Genomic DNA, 12,058 nt, shown 5'->3' with positions numbered 1-12,058 from the left:
CAGGGGAAACTGGAAAGCAGAAAGCTGCACGCAGTTAATCCCCTGCGTTTTCCAAAGCTGGCATCAGGTCCAAAACCAAAGGCTGCTGCAGACGTGGGCGAGGCTCAGGCTAGAGGAAGGAGGGTCCCGGGACAATCTCACGTGTCACAGAGTCGAACTGCTCAGTAGGATTTTCAAGAATGGTGACTCCAAAGCACATCACCGGGCCTTGTCTTCCAGGTACCTCTTGATGGGTTTGAACTAGCTGCCCTGTAGGCTAGTCATCAAGTGCTTTACCATTAGCACCACCCTGGGACGCACCAGGAGAAAGATGACTAAAAAAACAAAACACTGCCATCGAGTCTATTCCAAGTTAGCGAGACTATGTAGAGATTTTAAGACTTTGTAAGTTTTTATGGGAGTAGACAGCCTCAGCTTCCTCCAAGCAACTGGTGGGTTTGAACCACTAACCTTGCAGCTAGGAGACCAATGCTTACCCATCAGTGCTGCCAAAGCTAAACCAAAACTCATTGCCATCAAGTCAGTTTTGACTCATAGCAACCCTTTAAGGCAGACTGGAACTACCTCTGTGGGTTTCTGAGACTAAATCTTTAGAAGAGTGGAAAGTCTCCTCTTTCTTCCACAGGAGTGGCTGATGGTTTTGGAACTACTGACCTTGTAGTTAGCAGCCCACCTCACAACCAACCACACCACCAGGCTCCAGAGGAAGTACAGAGGATCATTAAGATGACGGAGACGGGCTAGACTCTTTAAGCAGTGAGAGGGAAGTCTCCCCTGACTCTCCCCCCTCCCTAAAAAGATACAGAACCCGGCACCTTCCTCCAGCAACCCTTCAAAACTGAGTCTTAATATCTTTATCACCTCCAGGAGGTGGTAAAGACACAGAGGGACACTAGAAACCACCACCGATAGATTTGTTACACTTTTATTTCCTCTGAATCTCTGGGTCGGCAGCAGGGATGTAAGGCGAAGTGGCAGTAGCTATGGGGGCCTGAGCAGAGCTGGTGCTGGGAGGGTCCGGCGTGGGCAGGAGGAAGAGGTGGAGATTTAAATAGCCAGGGCTGAAAGCCAGCTAATGGGTCTCCTTCATCTGTCTTTGGATTTTATGCAGCATCTCCTGCATCCGTCGTAGCTAGAAGAGGCACATACGGGGTGTCAAAGAGGGGCTTCTCAGGGAGTCCCACACTATTGGGACGTACCCTTAAATTCTCATCCTTTGAGTCAAGGTCTTGGTAGCTCTGAGGTATGATGGAGCCTATGGGCAGAGCCATCCACCAGCCCAGGACCCAAATGTGCACCAGAGCCAGGGATCTTTCTGTGCCCGAACCAGGCCATGCTAAGGTTTATGATCAAGCAGGGACCTCCCAGCCTGTCAACCCTACCATTTCCACGTGCTCTCACCTCCTCATCTTTCTCTCGTATCAGCTTCTCTGTTTCTGGATCTGTCCCTATTGGGCCAGCGGGGATGGGGAAGTCGGTACCACTCTCTCGAGTCAGTTTGCTGAGGGGAAGGGGAAAGGGGGTTGGTAAGGCTGGGGGAACACAGCACCTGCTTGGATTGAGCTCAGGGCCTGTAGAAGAACAATGGAAGGGCTTGATCTCACCCAAGACTGTGCTTGGGGACCCCTCTAGCCACCCACACGCCCTGCCCACCGCCAGCTTTGTCCTGGCTTCTGGCCATACTTGCGATTCCGCTCCTTCACCACCATGCGGGTCATGCTCTGGATGCACTGTGCCCGGTAGTTTTCGTAGTGTGTCTCCCTGGTCACATCCTTCAGGTCCTGCATGTGAGTACGCACCAGCATTGTCCTCAGCTTCACAAAGTCGCAGTGCCCTGGGTTTTCCACTGCACAGCAAAGCTAGGGGTCAGCCAGGCGTGGGGGGGGCTAGGCATTGAGAGAGGAGACAGCCCCGTCACCACCACCACCCCGCCACTGGTCACAAGCTCAGTGCTGTACCTTCCACAATGCCCCAGGGGTAGAGCCGGCCCCGAACTCGCCGCCCTCTGGCCTCTACCACAGTATTGCTGCCAATTACAGCAAACGGGATGCTTTCCTAGAAGAAAGTGGGGGTACAGGTGAACACCTCCAGGCTCACCTGTCCTTGCCACCTGTTGTCTTCAGCCGCTCCGCGTCACTTTAGGAAGCCAGGGTCCTCTCCCATCCCAGCAACCCACCCTTGCATAGAATCCCGTCCTCTCCCCTGCCCAGAACCAAGACCACAGCAAAGGGAAGTCCTGGCTTGGCCCACCTTTAGGGCTTGGTCCTGTAACTTGAAGTCCTCATCCTCATCAGAGTCACAGTCTGGGAACTGGTAAATCTTGATTCCAAAGTGTTCAATCTCCTCCCGGATCTGGCAAACACACGAGGGGCCCACAGTTCTGGGGGCCCTGTCTTTTCTAGAGGCCCACCTGCTCCCCACCGCCACCAGCTTCCCTCACTTTGCGCTTCTTGTGCTCCACTTCAGGAGGTGTCAGTGTGTCCGCCTTAGCCAAGATGGGCACGATGTTGACCCGCTGGTGCAAGGCCCTCATGAACTCAACATCCAATGGCCGGAGCCTGGGGGACAGGAATCTGTGACCACCTGCTGGTGGCAGCCCTGCCCCTGGTGCTCTTGGCCTGTTCCCTTGGCAGCACCCGGTGGTGCCAGGAGCCTCAGGCTCAGACCGTACCCATGGCCGAAGGGTGAGATGAAGTACAGGCAGCAGTGCACCCTGTTGTCTTGGATGTTCTTGCGGTTCAGGCCACTCTCATCTCGAAAATACTGCTCAAACTGCTGGTCGATGTACTCGGCCACAGGCCTCCAGCTGCGGCAGGGACAGACAAGCAGAGGGATGGTGGAGAGTAGCCTTGCGAGCTCTGGACCCTGAGCAATACCTCCAAGACACTATTACTCTCTGGGTCACTTGTGCTACGCCCTCAGGGAGACCCCTGGGTGGGACATGGGTGCATCGCACATGCCCTGGGAGAAAAGTCAACTATGTGCAAGTCCCAAGGGAACAAAGCACTATAAACCAAGAGGTGGCTGCAGGTCAACTGGAAGCCTGAAGTCAAGTACAGAGTTTAGCCTTTGCTCAGGTGGTTCCGTGTAGCCCTCTACCTCTCCAAAGCCTCCACCTGACCTCCCAGCCCATAGCCAGGAACCATGGCTCTGGGCAGGCTCCTTTTAAAGTCTGATCCATTGCACAGTGCTCTCCCCCTTCTCCTCACCAACGACAACTGGGAATGTATGAGGGAGGCTTAAACCAGCTCCTGGGAAGAGGTAATGAAAAAAAAAATGTCCACCAACTTTCGGAAACTCCCTCACACATTCTTGACTATAATCCCAGGTCCATGGTCTAGTTGCATCGTCGCTGCCCTGGTAGGCGGGTCTTCTGTGCAATAGCTCCATAAGTTTACTTACTTATTCTTTCACATGAAAAGACTAAGTCCAGAGGAGCCAAGAGACTTGCTCCAGAGTTACTTGACCAAAGCATCTCCTAGCTCAGTGTGTGCCCCTACACTGACCCACTTACTGATCGGCTCGGATGCTAGACAACTCCCACCCCTAGATGCTGGCCTCTCAGGGAGAGAGGTCACTCCGACTTGCTCTGCACCCCTTAAAATGTCCAGTACTAAGCTGGATCCCTCGGACGTGCACAATCAAATCCCGTGGGTTCACTAAAGGAATAAATTAAAAAATCAAATGAGTGAATATATGTGAAGGGACCCTGGGTACATTGCCAGGCAAAGCAGTTCCCACACCTGAGGAAAGTAAGTGGAGGCACGAGCGAGTACGGGAGAGACTAGGGAGTGGCTAGGACAGAGTTTCAGGGCAAGCCCAGTTTGCGGGGCCGTACTCCCTGGTATCCTTGAATGGAAAAGATGATGAAGACACGGGGTCACCTCAATCTCCCAGGGAGATTTACAGAGAACATGGACCACGTGCTGGCATGATGCAAGACTGGAAGAAGTGGCCCTTCCCTCGAAGCTACATACATCGTTGAGGACGAACCCGCATGACTGGTCAAGCATGTGGTGGGGACTCAGAGCACAGCGGGGTCGGATCAGTCATCCGAGGAGAGTGGCTTGGTTAAATGCCCTGCTTCTCACCGACTTGGGGCTTTTTTATACTGGGCCCCACAAATTACACAGTCAGTCAGTCCTTCAGGTATCCCAAAGTCCACGAATGTGACATGCACTATTCTGCCTGATCTTCACATCAATTTAAGGGCAGGTCTTTTCCTACTGAACAAATTACATAGTCCTGCAGTGATCCCCATCCAAGCCCACGAATGTGATGCAAACAGCCCGTTACCGTGTCCGGGGCACACTCACAGGGCCTTATTCTGGTCAACTGGGCAGGAAGATAAGGGCCGGTACTTTTGTACTAAAGAAACAGAAGCACAGTCACTTGCTCAAAGTCACAGTTACCAAACAGCGGGTCAAGATTTGGACTCTCAGTCCAGGGCTCTTGGCACCACCCTGCCTAATCTCGTCACCCAAAGCACCCGAGTTTCTCATTCATTCTCCTCCTTGGCCTACTCGCTTGGGTCTTATTACCTAAGCATCTCCCAGTTCCTTTAAAATTAAACAACAGAAATGCCGGGAGTGATCAGAGTGGGTGGCGACGCTGAGATCTTGTCCTCTGGGAGATGGCCTCGGCAGCGCCTGCATGTTAAGCAAGATGCCGCCCATGTCCCCGTTGCCGCCCATCAAGGAGGGATATGTGTGACCCCAGAAGGTTGCTAGGGAAAGCAAAGAGAGGAGGGGCGCGGCTTTCAGTAAGCACCCACTCTGTGCCGGGTACTGCTGAGTCAGAGTGGCCTTGACAGTAAGGGTTTTGTTGGGGAGCGCTTCTAATGTCAGGCCTTGCGGGACATGCTTCCACGTGTGTCTGCTTATTTGAGGCCCTTCTTTCTCGTCTTGTGCCCCACTCCCATTTCCAGAATTAAAGCTATCTCTCGGTCAGGGTTGGAAGGTCCGTCCTTTCCCTCACTCTTTACAGAGGAAAGCACTCAGGTCCAGAAAGGGGCCGTGGCATGCTCAAGGTCAAGTGTGGGCGGCGAGAGCCAACCGGGCTGTGCTTGGTCGGACGCACCACTCGGTGTTGTTCACGGCATCTCCAAAGCCTGGCGTGTCCACAATGGTGAGCCGCAGCCTCACGCCCTTCTCCTCGATGTCCACTGCGTGCTTGGTGATCTCCACGGTCTGCATGATCCGCTCTGGAGAAGGGGGAGACTGAGGCCAGGGCAAGGGCAGGGACCCGCCCAGTCAGGACAAACTGTCCACCCCAGCCAGCTTCGCCCAGACTGCCTCATCCATGCTGCCCCCTCCCCACCCACTGGCGGCCTGTTCTCTGGGAACCAGCAAGGAGTACATTTCCCAACACAGGAAATGCCGGTGGCTGTTGGCTCTGGCCCCAGTCTCTGCTCCCGGCTTTTTTTCTTGGATTCCTGGAATTATTTGGGGGGTCAGAGTTTCACTCTGACAGCAGGACTCTGGTCCCTGCCCCACTACAGCACCCAGATCTTTAGGGAGCTGGCTGGTAGGCTGCCAGGTTGGTTGAGCCTTTGGAGCAAGGCCTTCCCTCTCGCCCTGGAGCCCAGAGGGCAGGCCTCCTCCCCCTGGATCCTCTCCTTGCCTTACCTTCTGCACTGAGGAGTTTCCGGTCCCGGTACAGATCAGTGAGAAAGAGGCTATTGACGAGGGTGGATTTGCCCAGGCCGGACTCTCCTGACAGGAGACACAGGACAGAGGCACCGAATCAGAAGGCCACAACCATGGCCCAGAAGTTCCCCAACTGGAACAAGGTGTGGGAAGAGCTGTTTGTTTGTTTGTTTTAATCAAATTGGAAAGGTAAGTAATCAAATGATAGCATTCTGAGGCTGAAAAGATGCGACCGGAGGTCAGTCTGTCTGATCTCATTTGCATGAGGCCCAGAGAGAGCAAGAGATGGCCCACAGTCACACAAAAGTTGGTGAGTTCTAGAACACTGTGTGTCAAGTGCTCGGTCCACACTCCTTCCCTACCCCCACGCCTCCTGATCCCCACACTCAGTCACCAAAGGCTCCTGCTAAGGTATAAAATGGACAGCCCCTTGCTGCTTACTCCTCTGACCCTTCTCTTCCCCAGTGCCCCGACCCCGCACCCCACCTTCTCTCTCTCTGACACGCACACACATGCCCCGCCCGCCCCTGCTCTCTACCTGCCACCATGAGGGTAAAGTCAAAGCCTTTCTTCACAGACTTCCGGTGGACCTGGTTGGGGAGCGTGGCAAAGCCCACATACTCCTTGTCATCCTAGTGGGAAGGAAGGGAGGCGGCCTCAGGGGCTAGGCAGGAGGGACCAGGCCCCAGCACCAGCCTTCTCCTCCCTCTAGGTCTTGACCACGGTCCTGGAGGGGCAGTGCCAAAGTCCCGTGAGCCCGGTCCGGGGCCTCCAGCTTAGCCTCCTGCTCATCTTCCCAATGCCCTCGGACACCAGGGAACAGACGGACACAGTACCGAGTGAGGTCCCTGCCTACACACACACACACACCCTCCTCCCTGGTCTTACACACACACACACACACACACACACACACCCTCCTCCCTGGTCTTACACACACACACACACACACACACACCCTCTCCTCCCTGGTCTTCCTGACACACACACACACACACACACACACACCCTCCTCCCTGGTCTTCCTGACACACACACACACACACACACACACACACACACACACCCATCCCTGGTCTTCCTGCACCAGCCCACAGGAGGGGGAACGGAACAGCAGGGCTGGAGGCTGTACCTCAGAGGAGTCATAGGGATCGAGCTTGCCCCACGGGCTGCGGGGCCGGGCAGAAGGGCTGGCTGGGGCTGGGGCAGAGAAGTACTGCTGGCTGTCAATGGGTGGGGACCACAGGGGGGCTCTGAACTCCTGGTCCTCATCGCAGAAGTCTGGTGCCTGGGGTCTTGGCTCTGGGATTTGGGGCCTTGGTCCTGGGATTTGGGGCCTGGACGCCCAGGACTTGGCCTCCGTTGGGCAGCAGCTCTCGTTCCCTGGGAAATCCTTCACAAACTTGCTCAGCTCTGTGTCATCGGTTTCCTCCAGGAAGCGCTTGATCTGGGTGGGAGGGGGGTGTGGAGGGGAGTGAGGGAGCAGGTGGGAGGTGGCAGGAAGGGAAGAATAAAGGCGGAAGACAGGAGGAGGAGAGGTTAGAGGGGAGACTGCAGGAGCAGCCAAGCCAGAGGAAGTCTCGCTAGCCCACCCCAGTCCTACAAGCCACGAAGGACCTCTGTCCATCCCCAGAGTCTTGGGGACTGCCCTTGGGGCCTGTGCAGCTCCCTCTCAGCAGGGAAGCTTGTTGGGGCGGCCCTCCCAGGGGGACTGACTGAGCCAGGGAAGCAGACTGAGTTAAGGAGAGCAGACAGAGGAGAGAGCGGGGCTAAGGGTTCAGGAGAGAAAACAAGAGTCAGAAGGGATTGGGCAGGAGGAAAAAGTTGGGGGGCGAAGGGAGTGATGGACAGCCCAGGAGAGGCCCTATGCCTCCTTCCACTGCAATTCTGTGAGCTCCCGGCCTGAGGTATGGATTCTCCTGTGGTGCTCAGTCCAGGGCTCCCCACCCAGAGCCCAGACAGCACCACACTGGAGCCGGATCCTGGCCCCTGGCCCCGGGAGAGAAAGGGAACCTGCCTGAGGTGGGGCCAGGAGCAGAAGGTGGGGGTCCTGGCTATGGAATCATTCATGGGAGGGGGCAGCTGAAGCTGAAGGAGAAGTGGGCCTCCAGAGCTGCAGACCAGAGCTCCTCCTCAGGTGCCCTCTTGCCCCCTCTACCAAGAGCCAGGCTCTGACCAGCAGTGCTGGAGTGGCTCTGCCTAAACCCGGAGCCACAGGGGTTGGTTGACCCAGAATGGACTGCTTCCTACAGAGGTTTCCTGCGCCGCATCCTCAGCTTGGGAGAGAGGTGACCGCACCCACCCTCTGTCTTGGTTGTCTCCCCCAAAGTACTCCCTTTGGGACCAGGCCCCTTCGTGGGGTGCCTGGCAGTGCTAGGTTCAGCCCTGCCTCACAATACCCATGAGCCACTCTGAGACAATGGACAAGGGATGGCTGCAGACAATGATTCACCCTCTGGGGGCTGGCCAAGCCACTGGGGGCTGTCCTGGACCACTGGGGAGTCTCAGCCAGGCTACAGATTATAAGTCCACTGTGGCCTTGCCGCCTGCCCTCCTTAGGGAGGCGGGCTTGCACATGTTAGGCTGTGGGACAGGTGGGGGGAGAGGGAGATATATATATATATATATATATATATATATATATATATATATATATATATATATATAGAGAGAGAGAGAGAGAGAGAGAGAGAGAGAGAGAGAGAGAGAGAGAGAGAGAGAGAGAGAGAGAGAGAGAGAGAGAGAGAGAGAGAGAGAGAGCGCGAGCGCGCTCCCTGGGAGCGACTTCCGCCTGCCACTTCTTGTATATGTTCCCCACATCTGCTTGGAGGAGGCAGGCCGGGATCCAAACCAAAAACAAACCCACTGCCATCAAGACAATTCCGACCGGCAGTGACCCTACAGCAGGGTTCCAAGGCGTCAAGATTTAGGGGAGCAGAATCTTCTTTCTCAGGGGCCAGCTGGTGGGGTGAGCAGTCCAGCACTGAGCCAACGGCACCGCGAGGGCACATCTACAGTTGGACAGCGTGGGAGGAAATCGAGCCCACCGTCTGAAACTGGCCCCAGTACAAGGAGGCCTAAGGCCGAGGAGAGGAACATCTGACCATCGGACAGGCGTCCCTCCTCCGTAATCGGTGGGAGCTTCAAAAAGCTCACAGGAGCATTTTCTTTGGGTTCCATAGGTTTTTTGAAGCCCCTCATACTTAGGAGGTCTAACGAGGTGGCCACTGGGACTTTTGCCTGCTGTCCTGGTGTGACAATGAATTCTGCCCCCTCTCACCCTCAGGTATCCCAGGTGTGAGCTCTCTGGGAAAGGAGAAGGGATGGGGCTGGGGAACAGCAGGGCCGGTGGCTGGGGGCTCAGGAGTCAGCACAACTCCACAGCCAGCCAGCGATTGGTCCCGGGTTAGGGTAAGGGTGGGAGAGAGAGGACTATATGTTCAGCCTGGTTTCCCCAGGGGCATTCTGGGCGTGAGAACACGAAGTAGGGAGCAGGGTGGGTGCTGGTGGAGGGCCCACGGATCCCAGCAGCACCCTATCTGCCAGCCCTGGCTTCTCGTCAGCAAGGAGTCGCACACAGCGGCTCCACCTGCTCTGCCAAAAACCAAAGAATTTTCTGGCTTCGAGCCTCAAACCACACCTCCCCCCTCTTACAGTGAAGGCAGGTCCATTCCGCCCGTGTCCCAGAGCAGCACCTTACCCCAGCTTCAGCCCTGTCCTCAGGGACAGAATTCCCTTGCCAGCCCAGCGGACGGTCCATGCCTCACGCTGCAGGCTCCCTGTCAGAAAGCTCTAGGTCTAATTTTATCTCCAGGCCAAGTTCCTCTCTCTCACAGCCGTGTCTTGATGCTCTTCTTGGGGCTCCTTTCCCTTTCTCTTTGACCCCAGCTCTGGAAGGGGCCAAAAAAGCCTGTGGAATGTCCTTCCCCACCCTCTCCTCCCCCTCCTCCTCATCCCTTGGCTCCCACCCTCCAAGGACAGCTCAGCTGCAGTAGGATCACTTGGTTTCTCTGCAGGCCCCTCCTCCTCTGATTGGCTGCCCCATGACGCCTGCCTGCTGCCTATCCGGGTGGGCACAGCACCAACCTCCCAAGTCTGCAGCACAGGCTCCAGATCCACTTGGCCCTTCCTGTCCACCTCCAAGGACACTGAGGCCTGCCCCCCAAGGTGACCTGGCCCGCCAGTGCATGGAGACCACCATCCAGGAGGTGACTCCCCTCCAAAGATCTCCCTCCCCAGTCTCCCCTTGCAGCTTCCCTTGAAGCTCGGCTGAAGTAGGGGGGGGAATGGCCAGCAATCCCCTGAGGGCAGAACCCCACTTATCTTCTCCATTGATTCTACGTGTCCTTCCAGCAGAGAACTTGTCTTCTACCCACTGCCTTCAGAAACCTGCTCCTTGAATTCTCTGCAGAGCCTCCCCAGCCCCGGGGGGATCTTGACTCTTGCCACCCTAGAACATCTGACTCGTGGGGGCCTGCAATCACCCCACCACCAGCTAGCAGCTGATTTCTGAGGGACCTGGGCTCAGGTCAGTGGGAGACTCTTGTCCCAGAGCCTCTGAAGGAATGAGAACGGCCCGGCTGGGAATGTTCAGATGGAGAACCCAGCAAGGAGTCGAGAGACCAGTGTTCCTGGTGTGACCCTTCTGGAGCTGCATTAGTTCCAGGGCCCAATGTCCCATCGTGAAGGAGCCCTGGTGGTGGCCCAGCAGTTACTAGCTGAGCTGGGAACCAAAAGGCCAACCATTTCAAGTCACCAGCTGCTCCTCAGGAGAGAGATGTGCCGTCTGTATCCACAAAGATGACCAGTCACGGCCACCCTACAGGGCAGGTTGACTCTGGCTTACAGGGCTGCCTCGGGTCAGAATGGGCCCTGACTGCCATGGGAACTTGAGGCTTTCTTTGCCTCCCAAAGGAGGTTGATGACAGCTACCTCAAGCTGCTTTGCACTTGGGGCGAGAAGGCACAACTCAAGTCACCGGCTGGTTATTAATGTTGATCTGTTGTTCTTTCTTCCCACATGCAAATCAAACCCCCTCGGGATCCTGGCCTGGAAGCTCTCTGGACTGACCTCCAGAGCAGCTGGGACACTGCCCTTCTTTGACAAGAGACCCTTCAAGAGCAGTCTGGCCTGACATGAACCAACTGGCCTAAGGACTGGGCTGGCTGGAGGACAGGGCCCTGAGGCTGGGACTGGGGTGGGGGGAGGGTGCCTTTCTTTAGAGAAAAGCAGGGAGGCCTCAGCGGAACTGAACTTAGCGTGTGGCGGAAAAGCCCCTCTGATCCCTGCTGGCTTGGCTCTGGGGACAATCGGAGCTCCCACAGGCTCCCAATCCTGGAACAGTCAGTCTGTCCAACCTCATGAACAAAGAGGAAAGACGGGTACCGCTTGGCCCCTCTCAGGAACCCCCACTTTGGGGAAGGGTCATCAGGACTTCCTGGCCAAGACTTGGGCCTTGGCCTAGATACAGCTTGAGAGAAGAGCCCAAAGGATTGGCCTTTGCAGACCTGGAAGCCTGTGATCCTCCCCGAGGCCCAGGCACTGCCACAGCGCCCCTCTGCTGTAAACAGCCTGTGCCTCCCAAGCAGAGGGCAGAGGGGTGCCGGCTGGGGGAGACTCCTCACAGATCAGGAGGGGAAGCCCTGACAAGGAGCCCAGTGTGTGTGTGGCCGGCTCTGCTGTGGCAGGAGCAGATCTGGAATCACCCAGCCAAGCATCCAAACGTCCTAGCTGGGGGCCTCCCAGAGGCTGACTGGGGGTACTGTTTGTCTTCCCACCACAGGCAGCCCAGCAGAGGGTCGGGCTGGGGCTGGGGTGGGGGCAGGTGCAGAAGAAGGTGAGTCCAGGGTTCCTGTTCAGAGGCAGGGCGGGGTGGGGGTGGGGTGGGGAGGTCACCCTGATGGTCTGGCTCGCTCTCTCTCTCAGGGGCTGCACCATGCCCTGCTGTGCAGACAGAGGGCCCACTCCCGGGTAGGGATGGCAGTGCCCGGGGACCTTCTCGGTGTGCTTTTCAAAGAAGTTGGCACTGGTCGGTGGGCGAGGAGGGTCACCCCGGTGACAGATGGCCCAGACAAGGGCAGGGACCCTCACTTTTGCCCGTCACGGATGCGCGCTCCCCTGCCCAACAAGCGCATCTAGGGCACCTCCCTCAACACGGCCCCACCCCTTCACGATCCAAGAACACGGGCAGCGCCCCGGGGGTCCCCTCGGCCCGCTGCTCCGCCCAGTGGGAGAAACTTGGGAGCGGCGGCCGCCCGCAGCGCCCCCCGCCCCGCAGAGCCAGGGCAGCGGCGCCCCAGGTCTTACCATGGCTGCAGCCCGGCGCGGGCCGGCTCCTCCTGGACAGCGCCCGAGCCACCGCGGCCGGAGCTGCGCGCCGACCTCGCAACCCGCCGCCCCCGCCCGCCGGA

At 57.0% G+C, this 12,058-nt stretch overlaps 1 protein-coding gene across 7 annotated transcripts; it reads right to left on the bottom strand.

The window, feature by feature from the left end:
• Positions 1 to 909: 909 nt before the first annotated feature.
• SEPTIN4 (septin 4) lies at positions 910 to 12,058 on the bottom strand. 7 transcript variants are annotated; one of them, XM_075561528.1, is made up of 12 exons: positions 11,955 to 12,051; positions 6,781 to 7,095; positions 6,187 to 6,280; positions 5,628 to 5,714; positions 5,080 to 5,203; positions 2,672 to 2,806; positions 2,441 to 2,558; positions 2,251 to 2,352; positions 1,959 to 2,055; positions 1,684 to 1,846; positions 1,402 to 1,501; positions 910 to 1,132 (listed from the first exon to the last, which is right to left on the bottom strand). In XM_075561528.1, the coding sequence occupies exons 1-12, from the start codon at positions 11,955 to 11,957 to the stop codon at positions 1,073 to 1,075; spliced, it is 1,398 nt and encodes a 465-aa protein (XP_075417643.1). In that variant the 5' UTR covers positions 11,958 to 12,051; the 3' UTR covers positions 910 to 1,072. The 7 variants fall into 7 exon arrangements, with proteins under 7 accessions (XP_075417643.1, XP_075417644.1, XP_075417642.1 ...); XM_075561529.1 differs by lacking the exon at positions 11,955 to 12,051 and adding an exon at positions 9,349 to 9,528 and having other exon boundaries at positions 1,684 to 1,781; XM_075561527.1 differs by lacking the exon at positions 11,955 to 12,051 and adding an exon at positions 9,349 to 9,526.

The sequence above is a fragment of the Tenrec ecaudatus genome, chromosome 10 (assembly GCF_050624435.1).
Source record: "Tenrec ecaudatus isolate mTenEca1 chromosome 10, mTenEca1.hap1, whole genome shotgun sequence".
In the NCBI taxonomy this organism is placed as follows: domain Eukaryota; kingdom Metazoa; phylum Chordata; class Mammalia; order Afrosoricida; family Tenrecidae; genus Tenrec; species Tenrec ecaudatus.
This window is presented reverse-complemented; position numbering and strand designations above follow the sequence as displayed.